This window comes from Gymnogyps californianus, chromosome 1 (assembly GCF_018139145.2).
Source record: "Gymnogyps californianus isolate 813 chromosome 1, ASM1813914v2, whole genome shotgun sequence".
Taxonomy (NCBI): domain Eukaryota; kingdom Metazoa; phylum Chordata; class Aves; order Accipitriformes; family Cathartidae; genus Gymnogyps; species Gymnogyps californianus.
Window position 1 is genome coordinate 34,068,990 of NC_059471.1, and position 27,412 is coordinate 34,096,401.

A 27,412-nucleotide genomic window follows, 5' to 3' on the forward strand; every position below is an offset into this window, starting at 1 on the left:
AAGGCTATTCAGCCTTATACGGAGAATTTCCATTGGTTACATTTTAGTATATGGCTAACATCTGAATGCAATAAAAATCGCAATCAATTAAAAGTTATTTTACCACCTCATGCCACGAAAGTAGAAATAGGAAAACATGACAAGCAGCCTTCTACTTAACACAAGTTTCCTTAAATTTCTTATGTATCTTTGACATATACAGATGCTAAGTCTGTTTCTCTAAGAGGCTTTACTATTTTGTGTAACACCCAATGAAAGTGTTGCTTTGAAACTAACAGCAGTTCAGATGTAGGTGCATCTCTATTTTTAAATTTATTCAACTGAGCCATCAATACTCACTCCTGCTTCCCTAAGAAAAGCACTGTTAAATGTGTGCGTATGCTCATGCATACACAGGGCAAGACAAAAATCTGTCACTTGCAGTAAAACACACATCTAAAGGGGAGGTCCACAGTCATTTTAAATTGACCTAAACAAGAGTTAACTACCAAAAAAAAAAATCAGTGGGTTTTCATTCCAATCTGTTCCTTGATCTAGTTTGCTAAGCAGCTGCACAGAATCTTGAACCCTCTTTCAGCAGAAACCTAGGTATTCTACAGTCAACTTCAAGCACCTGTAAAAACACCTTTCCAATCAGCTTGCAACTGGCCATCTTGACCTGGCCAGTAGAAAATTTTTATTATTTACTTTTCTATAAAGCTAATCCTATGGTATCACGGTTAGTCACTGTCCTGGTTTCAGCTGGGACAGTTAACTCTTAGTAGCTGGCACAGTGCTGTGTTTTGGATTTAGTGTGAGAATAATGTTGATAACACTCTGATGTTTTAGTTGTTGCTAAGTAGCACTTATCTTAAGCCAAGGATTTTTCAGTTTCCCATGCTCTGCCAGCAAGCAGGTGTGCAAGAAGCTGGGAGGGAGCAGAGCCAGGGCAGCTGACCCAGACTAGCCAAAGGGATATTCCATACCATGGAATGTCATGCCCAGTATATAAACAGGGGGGAGTTGGCCGGGAGGCGCAGATCGCGGCTCTGGCATCAGTCAGCGGGTGGTGAGCAATTGCATTGTGCATCACTGGGTTTTTTTTTTTCCTTTCCCCCCCTTTTTTTGTTATATTCCTTTTCATTACTATTATTAGTATTATATTTCATTATTCTTGTTAATTTTATATTTTACTTTAGTTATTAAACTGTTCTTATCTCAACCCACAAGTTCCGCCTTTTTTCCCGATCTCCTCCCCATCCCACCGGGAGCAGGGGGAGGGGGATGTGGAGCGAGGGAGCAGCTGTGTGGTGCATGGCTTCTGACTGGGTTTAAACGGTGACAGTCACTAACTTCAGCATTTCTCAGTGTGTGGTGGCTAAGCAGACATAATTCTCAGGAATTTCACCAAAGAGCTACCAGCTTATAGGGACTGGCTAGCCACAAAGCATTAACTCTGCAGTACCATATTTAAAACAAAATGGAATAAAAAGCAAAAAAAACTAATTCACCCCACAACCCTGCAAAGTTATACATTTTCTTTGTTCCCTGACCATCTAAGAAACCAGTTACATGTTTTGTAAGCAGTAGAGAAAGTAGCCTTCTATTAGATATGTTTCTTCAGAGCTGATCTACACTCTAAGGAAGTTCACACATTTTTGTTTATTGTATATTTTCATAGAAAGAATGAGATGCAAGACCTTTATTAGTGTTTAGATTTTTCTTTATGCTTAGTTCCTTACAACTAAACATCTCCATTAATGACTTGTAATCACTTTCAAATGTGAAATACATCCAATGCAATGTCAGATACACCCAGAATGTAAAATTTGCTCAAAATCAAGCATAGCTAGAGCTCCTTTTTGCCCTGGTTTATAGGTTTGGAGGTGTGCCTTATGATACACATCACTGCTAGTAAACTGCATGTCTTCCTGAACAGTACAGCTGTGCTGCTGTAAGTTTGTGTGTAATCTGTACACACTTGACTATATACACCACCAAATCCTACTCTGATTTAGCATCTCAAGATAATGCTAACTTGCTGTGTAAGTGAAGATTACTGTTGCTGTCCATTGCTGCTAGCACTGATAACAGCTACTCCTGAAATAGAACAAGTGATACTTTTTTCTAGTGTCAATACTACCAATGAACACACAGGCTATTTGAAATTACTAAACTCCAGAAGAAAAAGCTTCCTCCAGTTATCTAAATGAGTTTATTCTGCATTTGTCATTCAAAAAGTAACTTTAACATGGTATTTTGTACACTTGCCCTGCTGAAACAGCATTATTTCTTTTTTAGGGCATGCTATATACACGCATAATGAATTGGAAAGTTTATAATTCAAGTAGCATTTGATAAACTTTGCAACTGTTTTGTAATTTTGACTGAACCGTGCAACATTTCTAGTCATATGTCTAGTCTAGTTTTTATCTCAAACATCTGCACTGGAAACTTTTGTCCCATATATAACATGCTTTGCACTTCTGAGTTATTCTTAGAGGAGAGAACTCTCAGCTAGGGGAAAGCTGCTTGGTACACCAGCTTTGCAGAGAGCAGACTACTCAAGCAGAATGGCAAACAAGTCACAAGAACAACTTTCTTCACTAAAGAATTTACTGCTGCTTTGGAAAGGTCTAGCACATGTATGTTTACACATTGGAAGTTCCTTTGGAGCTGTTCAACAGTATTAGAGTACAAGATCAGTCTCACATTAAACAAAAAGTAGGATGACTAAATACAAAAGCCATCTATGAATTTGAAGTGCTTCAAATGTAACAAGTTGAATACTAAAACAACTCCTTAAAAGTTATTTTAAAAGCAATACTCCTTGAATATCTTTAGAAGCAAACTGTTAGGGCATTTACTTGAGATGGAAAAATGTAGGATTCAGCCAGACTTGGAAATGAGGTCTTAACTTTGAGATTGCTGGGAACTGTCAGAATTGCTCAAATCTTTTCTGTAAAACATAGCATCTTTCCATTCAGAAAACAACAAAAGTATGACTAATTAAATAATTTTTCAAATTCAACTACACATCTAGCTATGTTATCAATATAATCTAAAGTTTAACTTCCCTCAAAAACTGAAGGAAACTTCAATGAAAACGTGTATTGGCTATAGGTGCAGCAAATACACTGCCTATAGTAAAGCTATAGAACACTTCAAAATACAAACATTGGTGTTCAGCTGTATCAAATATTAACTAATTTGACTATGATGTTCATATCAGATTTCTACATAAGCTATCTTTTTTGGAAGCAAAAGCTAACACAGACTAGCAGTTTACAAAACTGTCAATGAGAAGTTACACAATTTGGAAAACTTTTGTGCAGGAACCTAGAGTTCACTAGGACAGCAACACCACAGCCAGAACAGACTTACTGTCCCAGGAAAACTCTCCCACAGTGGTCAAGCTGTAAAGTGTACCACACAAATAAAAACCTAGGGACTGCACAAGAGACTTTAATCAAGTCTCTTTTCTGATTTTATGCTTCTAAACACTGATCTTTCACTGCATTTTCAAAATAAGCTATAGAAATTTAACATGCCAGTCTAATACTGAAGTTTACATATAACTTAGAGAAGCCTACTCATTTATCTGCTATTTCCAATTACACAAAGAGAGACCTTTAGAAAAAGCACATTTCTTAAATGTATTACACATCTTTCATCTAGGAATTAGCCCAAAAGGATAAACAGACTATAAATGGGATATTATTTTTCCCCAGACATACTGTTACAGACATGACAGAGCCTTATGAAACAGACTCTCACAGTTCAATAGTCATAAATTGGAAATTTGTGCTAGGACAGCATTTCATATGAAGGACTGAGGATCTGAAGTTTACCCTTTTTTTTTAAATTCACTCCACCCCACACTAATCTACACTTACTAGTGAACTGCAAACATCCGATAAGTTAAAACAACTGACATTTTCTTGATAGGAGTGTAGTACAGAAGAAAAACAATACTAAAATTCAGAGATGACTGGCTAGCTCAGACTTACTGTTCTAACAGCAGTCACATGTCTGAATTACACTACAATATACAAATCAAGGAGCTGCTCTAAAGCGACAGAAATACAGACACCAAGCAACACGATATAAAGTATTTGTTATCCATTTCTTCCTGAAGAGTGCTTGCCTCATTTAACATACAGAGTGAATGAAATAGGAAAGAAATGGGATAATGTTCTATGAAAGTACTGACACCCACAAAACAGATTTTTGCTTTCCTTTTCATATTGCCTTAAAACATCCAGAACCAGCTTTTCTAACATGCTGAGTATTCCACATCAACTGAGGTCAGTGAATGCTTGTGAAGATAAACATCCCTGAAACAGTAACTCCTGGGCTATATGATCAATGCCTGCAGAATTTGGCCTCGACATCTTACTGCCTGTTTTAAATGTGTCAAGTATGGATAGCACTTCCCCTCCTTATTGTACTGTGTCAAGACTAATAAATTGCGAGATGTGACGTAAGCCATAGCATATGCGAAAACTGCCAAAAGAGTTGCATTATACCACAGTATGTAAACTCATTCAGAAAAATAGTATTCTTCATTTTAGAGCACTTGACTTCCCAGTTTTACTATTACTCCTAATGATCCAGTCATAAAACTGTTGACACAACGGAATAAGTTAACAACAGCAGTACAAGTTCGTACTGAAAGTTTTAAGACGCTCATAAAAATACGAATTCAGAGCAAACCAATGCTCTAAGATGTCACTGTGGTCATCACACAGCTAATCTCATGAGCAACTGGTTTTTTGAAAGCTTTTGGACAAGTTTGGGGACTGCACAAAAAGCAAATAATTTCATATGAGCAGAGCGTCAGTAGGAGTCACTATGAGCAGAGATGTTGAGAGCATTTCTTGTGGGTCTTCAGATGGGTATTTGGAGCAGTTATTCCCAAGGTAGACCATGCAGACTAAAAAAGCTCTCTTGATAAAGTAATTCATAAGTCAGCTGCTATACCTGTCACCTCTTCGCTTACATGTTACCTCAGGGACCTAAATTGTCAGCCATCAACATGTTTTACACTACCCATTCTCATTACAGAGTGGAAGCATCCTACCCTGGCAGTACCTACAACAAAGTTTCTCATCCTTCTCCCTCCTCCACTTATTTTAAAATTTCCTTACTCCTCCTTAAGATACAGTTATATAGCAGAAATGCTATCTTTTGCTATGAACGTACCAGTTGTTAACCAGATCCTGAGCAAGTCCACTTACCAGATTTCCCCTCCTGGAATTTTAACTCAGACACTACTTTCTAAAACTTGAACTGACAGAGTCAGTATGAACAAATGGCTGTCCTTGGTTGATCTTAGAGTTACTACTTCTTAAAATGTAGAAGGATTCCTAATGGAACGAATGTTTTTCACTTCCTTACGTAATCCACCAATAGTTCACAGAGAGCATCTAACTACAAAAACAGTTGCAACTTGCTTTAAATTCCTTTAGCTTTCCACATCAAGGAGGGGAAAACGCCTTCTTTCCTGAAAGGGTTAAAGAAAGATCTTCACTGGAGACAGCCTACCTTCCTGTGCAGACAGTCTTACACCTTTTTTTGAGACTGTTGTTTCTGATGTTTCTTCCAGCCAGACATTTTCTCTCATCCAGTATTTCCTCACAGTCTCCATGTTTTTAGTTACTCAGAAAAAGGGCACATGTGCACTAATGTCGAGCTTCAAGGGAATCAACCAACGCACCTGCAACACAATCGACGCAAACCTTGATGTTGACTAATTGAACATCTTCACTCTTTGGATTTTTATCTCATGGATATAGAGACCAGCACGTATGGGGAACCAAAGAGTATTTCTGAATATTGCTCAAGTACAAAGAGAACTTTTGTGGGGGAGGTGGGGGTAGCACTTCAAGATCCCTCTCTTGTGAGGAACAATAACAAATAAGACTGTTCACAGTTATTTCTGTGAAGCAGCTTATGAGCGTGAAAATTACTATATCCCATGCAGTTGCTTATACTTCAAGGTCATTAGCTTCCAGCAGAAACATTCTGCCAAGAGCCACAGCTACATTCACTCTGAACAGTAACTTTGCATGAACAACAAAACTCATAATAATGCAGTGGCACTCCTAAACACAACTTTTTGCTTCTTGAATATGCCAAAAAGACTACAGCTTCTTCTGACAGAATATGTATTGTTCCAACTGTGAATTTTATTCAAGTACAAAGATATCAACATGATAATGGTAGTTTAAATAGCCAAGTATACTTGCTATTTAGAAACTAAAAGAAGCCTGATAAAAAAAATTTAATAAGCCTCCGTGCTATATAGCAGGCTTTTTAAATTAAAGGTTTAGCATTATAGAAAACTCAAGGAGAATGGCTACTTTGCTGATACTCATTTTTTAATAACAAACTTCAGAAACTAAAGCATTAAGCAAAGAACAAAAACTATAAAACCACTTGTAGCATAAAAGAGGAAGAGCCCAGTAGCTAGACAGTGTCTCCTGTACCAGAGAAAAGGATTAAGACACCGATATCAAAATATTTCATGTACACACAGACTGTATGGTGTTGAGACATTTTCCTTGTAAGTGCTCCATGTTTCTTAGCATGTAAATAATACATATAGAGTCACATTTCAGAATCTTTCATTCACATCACAGTACTTTAAGTGGTTATTCCAAAAGGCTCCACAAATCATGAAAATGAAACTTTTCATGCTATTTTAGAAGTACCAACTGTAAGTAAAAAAACTCCACTCTATTCATTTTTTAAAGCCATGTTTTGTTTAGATAACATTTCAAAGTTCTAGAGGAAAGCAGGTTATCATTAGTAAAAAACCCAAAACACAAACCCACAAGTTTCCTTATGTAGGATGAAGCTGCCTTTTTATTATAGCCTCCTCTGCTATCCTCCCATATATCTCACTTGCTTAGAATTAACTCATTTTAGTCAGTCACCTACAATTCTTACTTAGTCCATGGTTAAAAGGTGACAAAGACTAGAAACTCACTTTAAAATGCAAGTTACCTCCACAGTATGCTTATGAATTGATGATGCAGAAGTTTAGTATTTTATGGCAAGATCAAGAAAATCAAGTGAATAAATCTCCAAATGTAGTATAAGAAGTACATGTTTTAAATAATGTTCTTAAGTAAAAGAAACTTTTTCTAGAAATAACTACAGTTCTTCAAAACACGCTATCAACATTGGCCCCACTACACACAAGCACCTCTCTCGTAGTGTACGAATTTTTTCTAAATCATGTGGGTGGATTTTTCGAATGAGGCCAGCTAGTGTTTATTTTCACATGTTCAATCCAACCATCTTTTCGAGACTGACACTGCAGAAATGGTTTGTTGAGCAGCTGCACTTTTAGCTAAATAGCACAACATATTAAGAAAACCAAAAATGAGTACAAATTTAAAGCTGTACAGATTCAGGAACTGGTACTCAAACACCTGCGCTGTTCCTTCAGCAAAAGTGGCAACTGAAGGGTAAGGGTGGAATGGACAATTGGGAACGTGAACCACTCTGTCCATGAGTCAAGGCCCTTCGATAATCCATTTTGAAATGCATGACACACACACTCAGGAATCAGTTCCCTGAATAGCATCATCTGCCAGAGTCCTACAAATTCTGTGCCTGTTATTCTCACCTTCAACACACAGAGTATACAAAGATCATGAACTTCTCTGGTGCAGAATTTATATAAATTAAAACTCCAAGATGGAGACAACAGATCATGGGACTTGTGTTATCACCTCTCAGAGCAGACTATTTTAGGGTAAAAGGCCATCTTCTCTTTAAATGTATGCCACTGCAGTTGTCACTGTAGAGTATGGGAAGGCAATAGGTATTTGGGATAGTTGGTGTAAGTAACAGTCACTAAAAATTGAATTACTGATCTCCAAAATACAGCACCTCATTTAAAGCCTAGCATATGGTACTTGTCAAGCATTAAAGACAACAGCTCCTCTGAGTACCTCCCAACAGTTGTGCGTTAATACAGGAAGTAAAGAGTAGGAGCACAGCACACTGACCCCACCACAGTGTCACACCAGTAGTCCCTGCTGTATAACGTTACAAACATCAGCGGGTTTGCTGGAACAAACTGTCTCCATCAGCAGGCAACTACTCAAGGTGAACATGAGCTATCTGACCTGAGAAATAATCTGGACGCAGTTATGACTTTACTAGAATTTCATCAGTATATCTTCCTCCACTTTTCCTTCACCAACTAGATGAGGGCAAACTCAACTTCAGTGAACACTACGTCAACAGCTTGGCCAAGTGACTGCTGATTTCTAAGAAGCTGAAAGTATTCTTTACACCGCTCTTTCTCTTTACTTGAGACTACAAGCAGATGATCACTGACAAAACACCAAATGCACAACTATTACATTGTCTATTAGAATTTGCACTGTGGAACATTGCAGAAATAAAGAGGGATGTGTCACTTCGAGAGCTCCAAAATCAAGAATGATGGATAGAGGACTGTACTGAAACAATTATTAGATCCCTTCATATCTACATATAGCATCCTCAGCCTAACCCCGTTTCACTCTTGAATAAACAACCTACTCTTTTGGCAAGCGCCTACCCTGAAGCAGCAGTTATAGATGCTTCACTTGACATGTGGTGAACCATGCATGTACTCACATTTAACCTCATACTAAGGCAAGTCTGCAGTTATTCACCTGTGGTTTGAAGTTAATCTACTTCTAAAAAGCACGTTCTGTGACAAGTGCCTGTTTTTCCCTTTGTGAATGGTCTGAGAAGGGAGAAGCAAGAAATTCTCGGAATTGATTAGAAGGGCTATGCTGGCAAATGGATATAAAAATCACAACTAAAGATTCCAAATCACAGTATCCAGATTAGGGATCCCAATGCTCATGTATATAGGCGCTCATGTATATAGGCATGTCTATCTTTATCGTGCCTTTCTGCACTGTTTGCCATAGGATGTTAGTGTTGCCAGACTTGCATAAAATGCACTTGTCCCAGTACTGAAGTACCAGTTGCAGACCAACTTGCTGGCTAGCAAGTCAAGGGCTGCAAGCTGATCCTAGACTTGAAGGTGAAACCCAGTAAGACGCTATCACAGAATCATTAAGGTTGGAAGAGATCTCTACAGACTACCTAGTCCTACCCCTCTTTACAGAACAGGGTCAGCTGAAGCAGGTTACTCCTGGCCATGTCCAGTCACGTTTTGACTATCTCCAAGGATGACGACTCCACTACCTCTCTGAACAACCTGTTCCCATGTTCGACAACCCCTATGGCAAAAGTATCTTTTCTTTTGCTCAAATATTGTGTTGTTTTTTTAAATTGTGCACCTAATATCTTGTCTGTTCACTGGGCACCGATGAGAAGCATCTGGCTGTCTTTCTTCACTCTTGCCTTCAGATATTTATACATGTAAGATCCCACCTGAGCCTTCTCTTCTCCATGCTAAATAATCCTAGCTCTCAGCCTCTCCTCATATGCCAGACACTCCAGTCCCTTCATCAACTTCATGGCCTTTCTCTGGACTCTTTCCAGTATGTCCATGTGGCTCTCATACAGGGGAGCCCAGAACTAGACCCAGCACTCTAGATGTCCCTCATCAGGGCTGAGGAGATGAAAAGGATCACCTCCCTCGACCTCATGGCGGTGCTTTTACTAATGCAGCCCAAGATGCTGGTGACCTCCTTTGCCACAGGGTACCTTGCTGGCTCATGTTCAGTTTGCTGTCTACCAGAACCCCCAAGTCCTTTCCTGCAAAGCCGCTTTCCAGCTGGTCAGTCCCCAGCCTATACTAGACCATGGGGTTATTCCTCCTAAGGTGCAGGACCTGGTATTTCCCTTTGTTAAACTTCCTTTCAGCCCATTTCTCCAGCCCATCAAGGTCTCTCCGAATGACAGCACAATCCTCTTGTGCATCAGCCACTCCTCTGAGTTTTGTATCATCTGCAAGGCTGTTGAGGGGTACACTCTGCCCCATCAACCAAGTTATTAATGAAGATGTTACATACTACTGGCCCCAGTGAGCCTGGCAGTTCAGCCCATTTTCAGTCCACCTTACTGTCTACTAAGCTGTACTTCAACAGCTTGCCTGTGTTACAGGAGACAGTGTCAAAAGCTTTGCTAAAATCAACAGCTTCAACTGCTCTCCCATTGTCCACTGAGGTAATACTTTTGTCATAGAAGGCTATTAAGTTAGTCAGGCATGACTTTGCCTTCATAAATTGATCCTACCTACTCCCAGCCACACTTTGTCCTTTGTGTGTTTGGTAATGGTTTCCAGGATTATTTGCTCCATCAGCTTTACAAGGACTGAGATGAAGCTGACTGGCCCATAGCTCCTCAGATCCTCCTTTTTGCACTTCTTGAAAACAGGAGTGACATCTGCTTTCCTCCAGTCCTCAGGAAACTCCATCCATCATGATGACCTTTCAAAGACCGAGTGGCAGTGCAGTGACACTGCCCAGGTCCCTCAACAATTGTGGATGCATCCCATCAGATCCAACGGGCATGTGCACATCCAATCTGTTTAAAAGTTCTATAACCTGATCCTCCTCTACTGAGATGTATGTATTTAAGAAAGCAATGAAAGTGACACCCATAGGCCCTCAAAAATCACAGAAGTTATGTACATTCTCTACTGCCTTGGTATACCAAACTTGCTGCTTTTATCAGCAACTCTCAGAAGGCTTTAAGATTTACCACAAAGCATTATCACGAAAGGTGCTTTGAATTTCTCTGGATTCTGCCTCATGAAGAGGTTTGGGTTTGTTTTTTTTTTTTAGCACAACACTGAAAGTTGTCAATGAAGTCACTGACAATTGATATCTTTTTTTCCTTGATATGTAACAGGAATCCACTCTTGGTCATGTAAGAGAACAGACACAAGTACCGTCAAGACAGCACTAAGGGCACCAACTAGGCATCAGTTGAGCAATCCACTACCATTTTGTTGCACACAGTCAATTACAGAATATATGCAGATGCCTTGCTTAGATTCTCCTTCTGATCTAAGGAGTGTCCCATCAGAGGAGTGAATGATACCTAGATCAGAATAAAAGCATCACCATATCCAATGTTTGTCTTGCTACTAGCGAATGTGGGAAGATGCAGGTTGAGAAGGAAAAAAAACATAATAAGTACCTACTTGGGATGTGTCTTCCTCCCAGGAAGACCAGGCATCCGCTGTATCTGCCAATTAAAGGCATAGATTCAATGCATGAAAGGTACAGTTTAAACTGCAGATTTAGTGTAAACACCACCATGATGGTGTTTAGCACAGAGTGCCTTCCTTTTCTAGGAAACTCTTCCCTCCAGAACTCTTCCATTTTGTGATAGAAGTTATCCAAATAAAGTTAACATGGGGGGGGAAAAAGCCACAAGAAACAAACAAACACAGAATGAACACAAAGAGTTCCACACAGCAGTAGGACATTCACAGGGCTCCCTCTTAGTGTCTTGAACAATAGCCAGACCAAGAGTGTGTTTCAAGAGGAACTGTACAAACAGGCACAGGCTGGTATTTGAGAAGGTGACTGAACTCATAGCCAAGGCACATGGGTTTACTGTGGAATCTCTGTAACAGTTCCATATTCTAAAAGCTATTTTAAAATATCAGACATTGTCGAAGAAGAGAACCAGAAGTTGTTGGCATTTAATACATGAAACAACATACAACAAATTACAGAAACACTTCAAGTCTATACTCATATTTTCCCATCTTAGTTTCTTCCTTCAGTTTAGCAGCCATACATTAATGTAGATGACTAATTAAAGTTTGACTAACATAGATTAAAGCATGTTCTTCTGAAGACTGAATTTTCTATTTTTGACAGAAAACAGCAAATTGTTTAGGAATGACAGACAGCAACTACTTAAACAGACCACAAAACCATCAAGAATAGTCTTCTCTTTTATCCATCCTTTGGTAAAATCGTGCTTCATAATACGCACTAATGAAATTATTATCAACTCAATCCAACATGCACAGCTACAGTTAACAATTTATGCAGGAAAGTGGGTGAACTTAATTTTCTGAAGACATACCCATTTTTTGCACTTTGCATTGACTGTTTTGCTACATGTAAAAGCTATTTCCCTGTACTTGTTCCATATGAGAAGAGTTCCTCTGATATCAGAGAGTCTGCTAGCTCTTTTAGCAACCCAGAAGTTAGTTAATTGACACACTGGGTCAAACACACTGTCCTTACAAGACACTACAAGATGAGTTGAGAAAAATAAATACTGAGCTCAGAATGCAGGTCTGTTCCTTAACACTAGTAACCTGTATAGGAAGCTCTCAGCCCTTGTTCAGAGCAGCCATTTCCTTTCCTTTCTCCAACCCTAACAGGTAAGTAGAACCCGGTACAGTACTTTTTACATTTGTGAGTTTTGTCTTTTATGTAACCACAGTCACTTTACACTGCTTCATCGTGACCAAGACTTTTTACATTTAAAAAGCCCCAGGCTATGTTTACAGCATTCCCTAGAGGCTGCCATATAATGAATAGAAGGAAGAAGACATAGCCAATTTCTTCACAACATATAGTGGCTACTTCAAGAATCATCTGAAACAAACATACAGCGATGAACATTATTCTTACTGACTAAATTTTTTTTTAAATAAGAACAAAGCCATCAAGACAAGTGTTTCATCAAATTATTTCTCTAATGTTGTAGGTAAAGTGATCTCTGACTGAGTATCAGCAATGATGTAACACTGAACATAGTCTATATAGTATTACAAACTTGTTTTGAATGAGACACTGGAAAATTCAGTAAGACTCAATCTGACAGTCTCTACTACCCTCTAACAGATCTTTTCTTCAGTTGGAAAGACATAGAGTCTGGCTGTGTACCAATGTAGCAAGTTAGGAAGTGATTAGTGCATGCCTTTGGTATCTGCAAAGAGGGAGCATAATAACAATTATCACTTGAGAAAGAACTTGAACTCTTAACACCCTTACTCATCCACACTACCTGTAGAAAAATCAGTTGCCAATATTATAGAAAGTGATAAAACAAACGTCTCCTTTTCAGTTGGCCTTTGTCCAACATTTCCTGCCACAATTCAATGCCCCGTCTTTTTTTTTCTTATTTCGATATTAGAGTAATTTTATGGTACAGCATGGTATAGAAGTGCACTCGGGATACTGAACAGCTGGCATGATTTTTAATTATACAGTATTTTAATAATCAAAAGCTCTATCCACAGCACAATACATTTGATCAAGTTTAAATGGCAGTACAGTTTCTAGGCAAAAGACAACTGTCAGCTCCATTTCTTCAAGCTTCTCACCCTTCAGTGTCTACTACTTAGATCTCCTCCAGTCTAGGTGGCTTGACAAAGAGGAAGAAACAGTCAAAAAACAGTTCACATGCTACTTAGACTAGCACAACAGCACAAACCTTAAGAATCACAACCTCATTCAAAGAGCTTTGAAGGATTAAACAATTTATTGGATAGCCCCCTTCTAGAACTAGGAAGAAAAACATTAGTCAGATCACTGCTTTGCAAGCAGTGAAGGACCATAGAATCTGCAATTGGATCTTGTTGCAGAAGCATGTATAGTAATTTACAGTGGGTTAACAACTCACTCCTAGAAGGTAACAAACAATATTGCTGGGACTGTGATGAAACATCCAACTAACCTGCTGATCCCAGGTTTCACCATACCATCTGTTACCTTCTCAAGCATCCAAGTTTCAAGTAGTTCGGAAATCCTGAACAGTTTCCTTTTCAACCCAGCTGTGCATTTAAATATAAACCTCTGCACATTGCAAACTGAACAGAAGGCCAACACATTATGATTTTTTTCTGCTCCAGAATTTTAGGGAAGACAGATTACATAACATAATATAAAGAATACTTTAACTCATTAGAGACTTGTTTATTAAGGAAGATTTTACTTCAAAAGAACTCTTTGAGAATGGCAAAAAGCAACAAAGCTATATGTAATCTTTCTTTACTGAACAGATTTCAGATCCTCACACCTTTGGTTACTCGAAGAAAGTCTCTTCCAGCAATAATCTTTTTTTTTTTTCCATGAAACAAAAAGCTTTACATTATGGTACTCTGATGTCCTTCCCACCTACAGTACCTTTCTGTGACTTCACTCAAGTGATCTTAAACAATAGTTCTACTTTAACTATGAAGGAAGATTAAAAACATCTTTCCTCAACCAAAGTAAAGCATATTCTTTAGTGAAGTGATGAAGCAGCAGCTGTACTCCACACCTTTCTCCACTTAATATTCACACAAGTATGTAAACAAATTCCAATTAGGTAGCTGGAAAAAAGTGACATCCCCTCCACCCAGTTAGCACTTCAGTTATATCAGTTTTGGTTTTTGGTGGGACATTCATTAATTCTCTCTAGAAGCAATTGGTAAAGCTTGCTCAATGTTAATTTTCATAGATACGAAGTACTCATATAACAGTACTTTGGGAACAAGTGTAAACAGTTCTCAACACACCCCCGTGAAACAGATGGGACACACAGTAGGCACCTTCAGGTTCAGACATCTATACTTAGATAACCATAATATAGGTGTCTGTGCTCCCTCTACAATCAAAACCCATCTATCAGATCTGCCTAGCACAGTCAAAAGGAGCCTTGATAGCTGTTCCACTTATTCCATGCAGGAAACCACATATGGTGGTGAGCTGAACAGTTCTGTGTGTCCGCTGACCTAAATTCACATGCCTGAATCTGGAACTTAATGTCATTCCTTGACTGTTAAAAACATATACCAGAGAATTTGGGAGACAACCAACCAAACTGAAAGTTTTTTGAAATCTGAACATACATCTGCCTAAAATAATCTACCTATTCCCCCCAAAAACAGAACCAAGAAAATAGACCTAAAGATGACTACTTCAGCCAACTTTTTATTGGATGGCAGTCATGCTAAATTTTTTCTTTTGTCAAAAGGTATGCTTAGCATACAAGAACTATACTTTTTTGATTTAATCAAATACACTGAAAATTATCTGAAAGCAGGAAGGTATAGGAGCACAACAGACCCTTTATGATAAGCTATGCAAAGATAATTCTATGCCTTTTCTCCTATTCCTAGAAATGTTAAAACAAAAAGACTACCTTCTCTGTCTTCAGGATCCTTTATTTAGACACGGCGTATTGATCTCCAATGAGGTCTCAGACAAGATTTCAAACAACAAAACAAGAAATTCAGTCAAATATCAGACACTTCTAGTCTCCCTAAAACAACTTGGAGTAACAAATACGTAAAAATAGTATGAGAGAAGGATTTTGTCAAACAATTGTCAAAACAAAAATGAGTGTAGCTGAAAGAAAAAAGTTAAATGTCATATTTGGCCAGCTTGTAAATTGAAAATTACTCCAGTGTATTCTTGGTGGATTTGATTACTCATTTGTTGAGCAATTTACCTTTTAAACTCCTTAATTGCTTAAAAGATCTTTGATCAAGTCAATGCTAACATGCTAAAACACTGCTAGTTGATCATCATAAAACACAGCTGAACTTTAACTCCTTAAATAGACCAAAAAATCAGAATTTTTCCCACCTTATTTTCTGATGTTACTTCCACAACTACAGCAAATCTAGTTTAGATCTTTATCACAACAATGTCTGTATCGGAATACAAAGCATAACTTCCAGCCTATAGCCTTGGTATTTGGAGTCTTTCTAAGCAGTGTCAGTACTGAAGAGTTTCCAAAACCTCCCTGAATAGTCTTCAGTTTGATCTGGGCAAGTCCTAAAGCTTTGCAGCTCTGTATCTGAAGGTAGATTTCACCCAAAACTGTTAACTAATGTTAGTAGACTAGAATCTGTTTTTAAAATCAAAATACACCAGCAATTTTTATTTAAAACGCTTAGTACGAAGTACCAACTTATAGCAATTACATAACAAACAACAATTTCCTGCACACATTTGACAAACATTTGCCTTCTATACAACCACCTTTTTTTTTCCTTTCCCTCTCCAGAGGGGATACATCAATATTTTTCCTCTAGCATCAGCTACTCTTTACATTACCTTTCAGTCTCCACACTCAAGTGTAAAAGGTGTTCTTAACACCAAAATGTTAAGAAATACTTACTGAGAAATATAATCCCCATCTTCGCTGAGCAAGTAAAGCTGTATTTTTTCTGCACTATTCCTCTGCATTCTTGCAGGTATTGAATTAAGTAATTTACATTTTCCTTTCCTACATATAAAATATTGCAGCACTATTTTTTTTTAATCCGAGTTAAGTGCATACAAATAGAAAACTTCTATGAATATAAATATTGCTTATTTCACCCTTTTCCCAAAACCATGGTTTATGAAAGATCCTGGACCCATCTGGAGTCATAGAAAGACAGAACTTTCTAGGCTTAAATACCAACTCTTTTATAAAATCCTCCTATCTATGCCACTTCAAAATGCAACTGCAGTTGACTACACCAAATTGCACCTGTTTCCAAAGAAATAAATGGGGAACTGTTCATTCCCAACTTGTAGACAATTCACTAATTTGCTAGATATTTTCTAATAGGCATAACATGATCCTGACTACAATTCTTCCTATTTTCAGTCAAAATATACCAGTAATTTATGTGAGAAGCTAGTATTAAGCACCAACTTAGACAAGTTAGATACCAAAACACAACGTTTTTCTGAAAGGTATAGCACACATTAGTTTGCCACAATTTTCTGCCCCCTAACCCCTAAGTTTTAGCAATTCTAAAATTAACTGTCAGAGACTAAAATTAAAGTTTCTCTTAGTTTCAAAGATCCTTCTGTTACGCTACAGTTACATGAAAACACAACCAAGTGAAATGTGAAAAAGAGACACTGTCTCAGTAAGAGAAGGGCAAGAAAAAAGGAAAGCGCTTTTGCAGAAGTTAGCAGCACAAACAAATCCAAGCACATTTGGAAATTGTGAGGCTCTTAATTTTAATTACTTTTTAGGATTAAGCTGGCAGTTCCGAGCAGCACTGATTTGATACGCTGAAGATAACTAGCAGCAAGGCATCTTTCTGGATAAGCCTGCCTCAAAACATAGTAGTCATTTTTTTTACCCATCATGTGAAAAACAAGTGTTAAAAGTCTTTTCACATGCCAAATGAGTTTATATGTATCTTAACTTCTAGATTTTCATACTTCAAATAGCAGAGGTAAAACTTTCACAGCACTGACTGTACTTCTGTCTAGGCAGTCAGTGTATCATCATTTAAAAAATTCCAATCCAGTTTTAAAAGTTAACATTGAAAAGTATGCATTAGCAATAGGTACTGTGGAAAAGCTATACATGATACCAGAATTTACTAAAATTATGTCAACCATGGAGACGCAGTACAGACTACATTCTCCAAACAGAAGTGTATTGAAAATTTCATGTTAGGACAACTAGCAAAGAGACTCTTAGAAAGAAGAATAATTTTAGTTCAATTAAAGTAATATCCACTGCTGGTTGAAAAGCTGCATCGTGTATTTATGGTTTTTCCAGCTACAAAAACCTCTTCTTACTTAGTCATGAATGGATTAGAACACCCATTTTATTGGTTGTAGCAAAGATAGCAACATCTGAATAGACTGACCTTTATTTTGTTTTCTACACATTTTAGTAACATGCTTAGTTTGAAAATTTATTTTTACTATACCTTACTGACAAGCTTGGAACGAAGAACTACATTTGAAACAATAGTTCTAATGTGACACAATTTTGCCAAAAATGCAAGAGTTTAGAAGTGCAAAAATTAAACACTAAATTTTTAGCTGAAGACTGAAATGGGAAACAAGCCTTTGTGGTAGATACTAACATATTCATGCAATTCAGAAGTGTACGTAGAACAATAGTCATCTGTGTGATATTTTAAAATTGTGACTTCTGGTGACATCATAAACCATAAGTTTAAAGACTCCTGACACACCTGCACTCAAAATACACAAAAATAAAGTTATTGGTTATCTTGGATTTTTTCAAGAACTTCAGTGCATTCTGCACCAATCTGACTTCAAGCATTTTGACATCAACTGTCTACAGAAATGAAGTTTCATACATATTAAGCATCATCAAGTGATCATTCATATATGACAAAATAGCACATTGAGAAAAATGTTCAGCAACAGTTATTGGTAAGTTACAGGAAATTCTATATAAAAACAGTTAAATAGTCTATTAGAAATTCAGTATAGAAGACTTCATTAAAACCAAATAAATACTAAATTTTACCTTTTCTGGATTGTAATATAAAGATTTCAAAGTGGTAAACAAGGGTGGGCAGCCTTTACTGAAGTTAACCCTCAGGAACTTATCCATTAGTTCTCTAAATTTTTCACCTAGAAACAAAAGTGTATTTGGTTATATGTCAGTGATTGCAAGTGTTATATAAATATAAGCACTAATTGCTGCGCAACTCTGGATAATAGAGTAACTGAGAAACTGCCATTAAGGGTTTTCATCTTTCCTGTTATTTAAGAGTAAGATGCAAATATGCTCCGAATAAAAAAAGATCAGAGTAGAACGCTTAAGTTGCTAGTGTTTAGGAGACTGCTGACAAAGACATGGTAACAGCCCTCAAATCTGTAAAATCTATTAAAAAGAGAAAGTATTAAGTGCTGGCTACAGAGGATGTAGCAAGGGCTATTTAAACAAACACTGGAAAAAATTATGATGGTAAGAATAACTAAGCACTGGAATGGATTACCTTGGAGATCTTGTAAAAGCTCCATCATTGGAAGTTTATGATTAAGTTAGACAAATGTGTTTTAGAAATAGTGCAGATATAAATTATCCTGCTTTGAGGAAGAAGGATGGATGAAATGAACCCTCTACCTCTCTTCTAGTCCTATTTTTTATGAGTAGGACATGACTTCCGATGATAATATGATTGTTTCTGGAATCCGAAACAGAATAGAAGACTGGGTTTCAGAAAGATAAGCACCATACCAGAATCATCTTTATCAGAATATACTTGCAGAAAGCTGAAAATCAGATTTAATTATGTTTTCAGGTTAAAGTTACAGCACTTGCAGTATGCCACCTTTCTGAGAAATGCTGTTTCCAAAAAAAAGCAGGACTGCAAGGAGAAGATATCCAGTCAGAAAAATAGCTCGCTTTCATGTTTTTATTCCTATGATGAAAAGTGGTTTTCAGTTGTTTCAAACTTTTTTTAGTTTTTATTGGTTTTGTTTGCTTTGCATAGGGATGAAGTTGCTATACTTCACTGCCTACTCTGCTGTAGACTTCTCTAAGTCTTTAAATAAGGAAGCAGTACATTTCACATAATGCTAACATACACACACAAAACTTCAATTCATTAAGAACACATTACAAATTTGCTTAACAGATTGTTTTATAGATATTCAGAAAATGAAGACACTACTGCTTGTATATAACATTCTTATGTACTTCCACCAATTCTTAATTGTCCTACACTTACTGTTATCAGCACTGTTACTGAGACTAACAAAAGTAACTCATGTTCTTGCCTTGCTGTACTAAAACAAACCGCTGTATATAGAAACTCCTACTACCTGTGAATGGGGATCCATAACTGCACTACAAGCACATACTTTATTACAGGTGGATTAATTAAAACCTGTTTTCTCACACTACAAGAAACTCCCCTATATGACAAAAGAATCCGTCTCAGTTTCTCAATTTCTTCTGTCGAATTCTTCTACTTTATATTCTTGATGGAAGAATTGTAATTCGGAATTTAGGAAAGAAAGATTCACGTTTCCATTAAGTACTTATTTATAGAAAGCACAACAGCTTTAAAACAAAGTCTGAAAAATGCAAAACACACACAGCTAGGCATCCCACCTATGACATGAAGCCAAGCTCAAAATTTAGTCTGAGGCACAGAAAAGACCTGACCAAAGGAACAGTGAATCCACAACAGCATGAACAAATCTAAAACTGGATGGTCAGACTCCAGCCCCCACCCTGAAAATTAACTGTAGCAACCTTCCTCCATAAAGGTGGTTTCCAGAGGATCAAGGAGCTGATTTGTATCAAATACAAGGTTATTAAGATGCAATGCATGGCAAGGTCTGGGAAGGACTACCCTTTAGTAGTAGTCTGCACTTCAGAATATTTTAAGCCAATTCTGAATCAACCAGTGTTGGTTGCAAGCAACTGGCCAGTGACCACACTGGAAGAGCAACCTCATTTAACCAAAAAGTCTATCCTCTTGAAATTTGCAAATACATTTCTGCAAAAAAGTTTGTTTCAACACCTTCACGTTCTCGCTATTAACTTTTGCCAACAGGAATTCTTATCTGCTGTACTTATAAACACAAGAAATCATTTAGTAAATAGATGAATTTCTAGGGGATCAAAACCAGTCTTACACATCCATGACTGATACAAGCTTAACAGATTAACAGAAACACAAGTTTTAATTTAGGAAAATTCTTATTTGTTATGAAACACTGCAGAAAGTAGCCTAACAGATTTTTCTCAACTGATCTAATAATGAATTTTACTTTCATTTAGACTATTGCTACAGCAGGAACAACTAATCCTTGTTACCAAACACATTTCTATTTAAATGAACATTAGCTGTGAAACTACACTGTCAGATATGATAAGGTAACCTAGTGCAAAACAGAGTGAAATGAGGTCAACAGCAAAACACGCTATTAATAAAGATATGGAAAAGCATTTTGCAGGTTATCTCCTTGTTTGCTGTGTATCACCATAGCAATTTTATTACAGCAGAAAAACAATTGTCACTTAGCTTTTCAAATCTAGCTGAGTTGCCTTAAAATTTGCCCTTGTATCGTCAAAGAAACTGAAATATCTAGGATTAAGTAAGGCACAAGCGTTAACTTCAGGGCTAAATCTCTTACAAAGCAGCTAAAATCTGGTGATTTTACACAGGAAAGGTGTATGCACATTCAGACTCCCGAGCCACAACAGAAAAGTGGACTAGCTATGCTCTGTAGCATTTAAAGGTATAACAAATGCAGTGCTCAATAAGTGAGCTAAACTAAAAACTAATCTCACGAAATTAAAAGCATGAGCAGATATGTTGGGAATTTGCAGCTGAACTTAAAAATTTCATGACACTTAGATATCTAACTTATGTACTTTATATTTCTTTCCAAAAGTTTTCTACTGGAGTTACAGCAGTTAAGACAGCTACATACCAAGTGTGTATTTTTATGGGATTTACCATTTCATTTAGCCTCCTTCCTTCTATTTTGGAAGATCATAGCCTTCTGTTTTAAGAAGTATACACATATTCCCTCCAGAACTGCGGATATTTGTGCACTGTATTTAAAAACAACTTCTGAAAGGACAGTCACTGAAAGAACTTAGCTATAAGATTACAAATTAAATAATTTGTGCTACATAACACTGCAGACTTGGTTTTTGTTTCTATTCTTATAATCAGCACGAAGTTTATGTTGTAGATTTAAGTTCTAACGGTTCTACAACAAAATGTTGTACACCCAATAAGATATACAGTCATAAAAAGATTTGTTGTTTTTTGTACAGTAGAAAGACCGTACAGTACAAAAACTGTTAGGAAGGTCAGTCCTATGCTATTGTGATTGTTATATGCATCATTTACATCTGGTTCCAGTGTTTACAAATTATATTATAAGTTCACTTATATATATGTATGTAAAAGATATGAGGGGTGTGTATATACACACACTCCTGTATCTTGAATTAGTGTACTATACCCCCTACCTTTTAACTTACGATTCTGAACTTGCATGATGCAGAAAAATTATGTACAAGAATTCCTACAGTCTATATACCATTCTGTACTGTAGTTTTAGCAATACAAACATTACATCATTCATATCACCATATTAGAGCGCATGAACTTTTCCTGTCAACTCCTAAAACATAACAAATAATTTTGTCTATTCCAAGAGAAATGTGCACATCTGATTTGTGTACATGTACAAATAGGTATTAAATGCACAAATAGATATTACAACAGCCTGATAAAAACTTAAGAAAAAAACCAAATAAAAATCTATTACAGAACAGATATGCAACTTGTTACCTGAAACAAAGTTTAAAGGTAATCTTCTAGGTGAAACTGCTCTGGGATGTCTTTTACTAACTTCTTCATAAATCTGAAGCCTCTCTTCTAAAGTGCCTATTATCAGTAAATATAATAGATATAAGTAACAGAGATAAAAATCTATTCTTCTAAATGTTTTTAAGTGTTGAGAATTAATTTAGCTAGACTTCTTCTACAGTTTGGATTTGGAACAATTTAAACATTTCAAGCTATTTTTTCCAGTTAATCATAAACATTACTATGTAAAACTGTGTATTGAAAACACACTGTATGTACAATACACAACTACCGTCACTGTTAGGTTAAACTGCAAACAGGACAATTACCTTGCACATTCAATCATACAGCACTAGAGTTTGGTTTCTTTCAGTTACATGCTGTGCAGACCCATTCACACAGTAGTATGACATTCATAGATTAACTGTTTTTTCACTATGCATCCGTTTCAGACCTACTTAAAGCATTCGGAGAAATATATTGCATTTCTAAATCATAGGTATACAAATAGCATACTATACAAGCATGCCTTTGTTATAGGTCCTCTGGTGGCAGCAAAACCAGGGCATAATACTGCCAGTGTGAGTCCTGAGCACCAGAACTCTTTATACCTTAATGTTTAACAAAACCAAAGCTACTTAAAGATTTTCTTCCCACTCCTCCCCTTTCCCCCATAATATGCTTTGGAGCTCCAATGTGGTTAGAACTTTAATGAAACTAATCTGTTGCTTTGAAATGCCATTTTCACATTATTAAGATAAATTTTGCTTAAGTATTATTAAATTCATCAAGCAATTTAAGTAAACTGAATGTACAGATCAAGACCACAACACAACATATATTTAATAAATATATCTGTTTTTCTTTCATAAGAAAAACAATTTGTCTTGTCACTGAGCTCAGATGTTGGGGAAGGGGGGGGAATGTTACCCAGTGGCTCCAAGAGATGTAGAGTTCTAAAAGTTATACTAAAATAATGTTTGGATTGGAACTAAAGCATATAAAAGCCCTAATTGAAGTCACAAGTTGGAGCTCCAGAACTTACCATGGGGGAGGAAATAGTCCTAAGACCACCTAAAAAATAAAGTAGCATTATTAGTTTTATAAATTAGTACAGTTTTAATCTACATAGGATTTTAATATGTCAAATAAACTACTGGATTGGTTCTTTGTTAAGAACTACACGTTTTCATCAATATATTTATTATATCAAACAGAATTATCAAGTTCTTTTGTAATTTATTTTCTGAGACAATCATCATGATGTTCAACTCTCTGGATACACTAGGAAAACCATTCAAAGTGCAACACTACTGTCTGCATAAACGTAACAAATGCAATAATTTTCATTTCCCAATCACAAGCCATACTCCCACACCTTATGAAACCCAACTGTAAAACTTTCTAGAAGCAAGCTGGTTGAGAAATATAATGCAGCTATAAGATCTCCGAATAATATCCTTGTGGGCTTATGATTTATGATGTCATCAGAATAACTCCAGTAAAACTTCCACTAATTAGCAAACAGTGAAATACAAGGAAACCATTCCTGTGTAAAGGTAAACATTTGGGAAAGTTACCACTGCAAAACACTTACAGTATAAATTGTTGCAATATTGTAATTTAAAAAAAAAATTAGCTATTTTCCTCGAAAGACAGAACAGCAGTAATGTGAACTAGCATTGGCATAACAAAGATTTTATCACATTTATCACCTTTTCCTCCAAAGAACAGTCAGCTTAAAGAATTTTTTTTTCAGATGGCCTATCTTTAAAAGGCCACCTGAAATAGATATTTGAGTATTTCTCTACACACCCGTAGAAAGAGGTACCACCTAAACAAGCTTCAGAATAACAATTTTATATCGTGGTGTATGACAGTAGTCTGACAATCAACTACTAGACAGGAATGAATGGCAATTTGGTTTCCAAGTTGACATGTGGCAAGGAAATGTTCTTCGTGTAGCACATTAGCAAACACCACCTTTAGCTCCAAGAACAGAAAGACTTGCTGTTGGTGTTTTCATGCATACAAGTTTTTCAGTGAACATTTTTAAAATGGAAAAACACAACTATATCATATTCAAGATTAGAAAGCGCATAATTTTCTGCTGAGTAAAGCTTTTTAATCTAAAACAGTAACATATCAAACAGGAGTTTTAAGTATATCCTATATCATACATATTTTCAATGTATCTGTGTATCTTAACTTACTAGGTTGTAGAGCCTTTTCCAAGCCTTCATAATAACACCAGTTTTCTGCATTGCGCTCAATTAACTCTTTGTATACTTCACCAGCTTCTTCCAGTCTTCCCAACTTCAGTAACATCTCTCCTAAAAACAATGCAGTACAGAACTGTGAATTATATGAGAAAACACTGATAGCTTGGGAGTAAAGTTTACAAAACTACATACAAAAAATTGGGCTTAATGATTTGTAGATACTTAAAAAGAGGCTTTATTTTTCCAAAGGCATTTACTGTGTGTTACAAGTGCTACTTGAAGCTACCACACATATAGCTCAACACAGTTTGGAGCATTCAGCACCTGTGAAAACAAAGATTATCTGAATGTCTGTATCTTGAGTATTTTAAATACCTATTGGGATTATCAAAGAAACAAGCAACTCTTCCTTCCAGGACTCCAACATATGACTACATCGCTTCTTACCAGGCTGTTTACTTAACTACACCTATATTTTTCACACCAACTACCCAGTTTTTAACCAGTTAAAACACACTGGTTTGCTACTAAGTAAATTGTTCTACCAGGTCTGGCTTGCATGGAATTAATTTTCTTCACGGCAGCCCATACAGTGCTGTGTTTCAAGATTTGTGACTAAATGTCGACAACACACCAATGTTTTCACTACCGCTAAGCGGTACTTGTAGAGCACCAAGGCTTTCTCTTTTTACGCCCACTCTGCCGCCCAGCAAGCAGGCCAGGGTGGACAATAAACTGGGAGTGGACACAACCTGGACAGCTGACCCAAATCGGCCAAAGGGATATTTCATGCTATATAGTGTCATGCTTAGTAATAAAAATTGAGGGGAAGGAGTGTTTGGGCAGGTGGTTACTGCTTGGAGACTAGCTGAGCATCAGCCTGCTTGTGGGAGGTGGTGAGTGATTGTCTTTGCATCACTTGGGGATCTGGCTTGGGGCTTCCCCCCCCGCCTTTCTCTTTCCTTCACTTAAGCTATCTTTATCTCAACGCATGAGTTTTCTTGCTTTTGCTCTTCCTATTCTCCCTCCTGTCCTGACAAGGGAGGCTCAGGGAAGTGAGTGAGCAGCTGTGTGGGTCTTACCTGCTGGCCAGAGTCAACCCACCACAATTGTGCAAGCAAGGAGCAGCTGAAGAATATGTGCTATTACACTATATAATTGCACATATTCAGAATTCAGTATTAGTACTTCAAATCCACAAAACAACTGTGGGTTACTTTTAACCAAAAAAGTCAACTTCAGTACTCACTTAAGTAGGGCAATACAAGTAAGTGCATTAGAAAGCTTAAGAAGGAAACAAGAATTTGATACTTAGTCAAAAAAAAAAACCCACTGTTTGTACCACAAACAGTATTCTTCATGAGATTAAAACTGAGTTATACTAGCTCTGATTTACAGAAAGGTACTCTAGTATGCACAAATGTAACAATCTCTGAGATCTCCTCTGTTCCTGTGTCAATCCAAGTTAAACTACCTGCACCCACTATCCACTTTAGTAGGGCAAGTTACTTAAGCACAAAATTATAAATCTGGTGTTATCAGTTTCCCTATAGTAATTGTTTCAAATCAATTAAAGATTTCACATGTTTTTTCTTTTACTGCTTTATCATATCTGAAAGCCAGTAGCAAAAGTTTAGAACAAAATTGGCTGAGGGAAGAATAATGACTTACCTTTGATTTCTTCTACTATTAATTTATCACATATTTGCTTTTCATATGTCTCTATATGTTCTAAAGACTCCTGAAATAGATCTGCCTCTCTCATCACTTGATTCTGATATAAAATCAGTTCACTATATTCATAATCTATTTTATTAGGAGGAATCTGGGGGGAAAAAAAGCAATAGGTTAGTTAACATTTACCTGTACCTCAACTGTATGCAATATTACAGAGCACAAGATTCAGGCTACAGAATATTTCAGGTCTGTTTATATACCCATCCAAACATCCAAAATGTAAAACTCCCATTATTCACAATCATATTAGATTCATTCAGGATATCCTTTGTTAGAGAACAGTTTAAAAGAATTCCTGTATTTCTATCACTGTGGCGAGCTAATTAAAAACAGAGTCCTTGCCTTCTCTCATACAATTCAATAAAATTTGCAAAGATCTTGGTAATCTTTTCCTTCTGAAGGACTCGTGTACTTCATAACAATTTTGACCTAAGTTCCGTAGCAGGTTGCTGGGATATCACAATACTCATTTTCAGCACACCAAAAATTCTGGATCAAACTATTTCCAAGAGCAATGAACCACCCAAATACTGGCCATAGCTTGACAACTAGAAATTTTCAGACAGGAAATTTGCACTATTTCTCTCTAACCAAGTGTTCTCTGTACTACACTTCAGTCCCCTGGAAAGTACAGTGCACAAGTATGCAAAGACTGTTTTCAAGCAACAGATAATTATTTTGAGGTCTGCTGCCTGTTGCATACCTACAGGCTCTAGTAAAAGTAGTAGGTCATCCACCTTCCAGTGATACATCAGCCGCTGAAACAGGATGACATTCAAAAGTATTCCTTTCTAGGGATAACTCCCTAAAGTGTATTTAGGCAATGAAAAGTCTTGCCAGAGTTATAATTATTTCATACTAAACGCTCTTCACTAATATACACAGAAGCTACTTCAATTACAAGTAAACTGCAAGAATTTCAGAGACCAAATGCAACAGTCTGCAGACAATGCCCAGCAGATCTATAAAACAGTTTACTATGTGAAATATACTGCCTCATTAGAAATAGTAGGAGAGACAGTTATAGCCTAACATGATTTCTTTAATAATAAAAATAGATAAGAAGCAGCTGAGCCTGATAAATGTTAATGATTTTCTTTCCCATGACACTACATACTTTGTTTCTTCCTGAGCAAGCAACACTCTGAAGTCACACTGGTCACCAAACAGTTTACTATTACTTTTCTGTTCCCTGAGTGAAGCTTTTCCTCTGTCTTCTTTAAAGAACCAAGTAACTTAATAAACAACAAAAAAACCCCCAAAACATTCAACTGGTTGAAATTCACATTCATATTAAAAGAATCTTGTCCTAAACCACTACTTCCAGCCCTTCCCTAAGCACAGATGGATTTTATGAGGTTTAACATTTCTGTTTACATGCTCTTTGAATTTTCAGAGGCAGCTTTTATAGTACTGTGAATTTTTAGAAGGAAGATTTCTTTTTAGATAGAAATGTTCTTAAAGA

General features: G+C 36.8%; 1 protein-coding gene across 5 annotated transcripts in view; it reads right to left on the reverse strand.

Moving 5' to 3' along the window:
* Positions 1 to 27,412, reverse strand: part of NAA16 (N-alpha-acetyltransferase 16, NatA auxiliary subunit) — a 76,771-nt gene that overhangs the window by 23,833 nt on the left and 25,526 nt on the right. For 3 of the 5 annotated variants that reach the window (XM_050890843.1, XM_050890852.1, XM_050890860.1), the window contains 4 exons: positions 25,882 to 26,035; positions 24,202 to 24,321; positions 21,971 to 22,066; positions 18,169 to 18,275 (listed from right to left, as the gene is read on the reverse strand). In XM_050890843.1, coding sequence (XP_050746800.1) covers positions 18,169 to 18,275; positions 21,971 to 22,066; positions 24,202 to 24,321; positions 25,882 to 26,035 — 477 coding nt within the window. Of the gene's footprint in view, positions 1 to 5,612; positions 5,699 to 17,676; positions 17,867 to 18,168; positions 18,276 to 21,970; positions 22,067 to 24,201; positions 24,322 to 25,881; positions 26,036 to 27,412 lie in introns of those variants that run through there. The other 2 variants (XM_050890875.1, XM_050890868.1) reach the window with 2 other exon arrangements.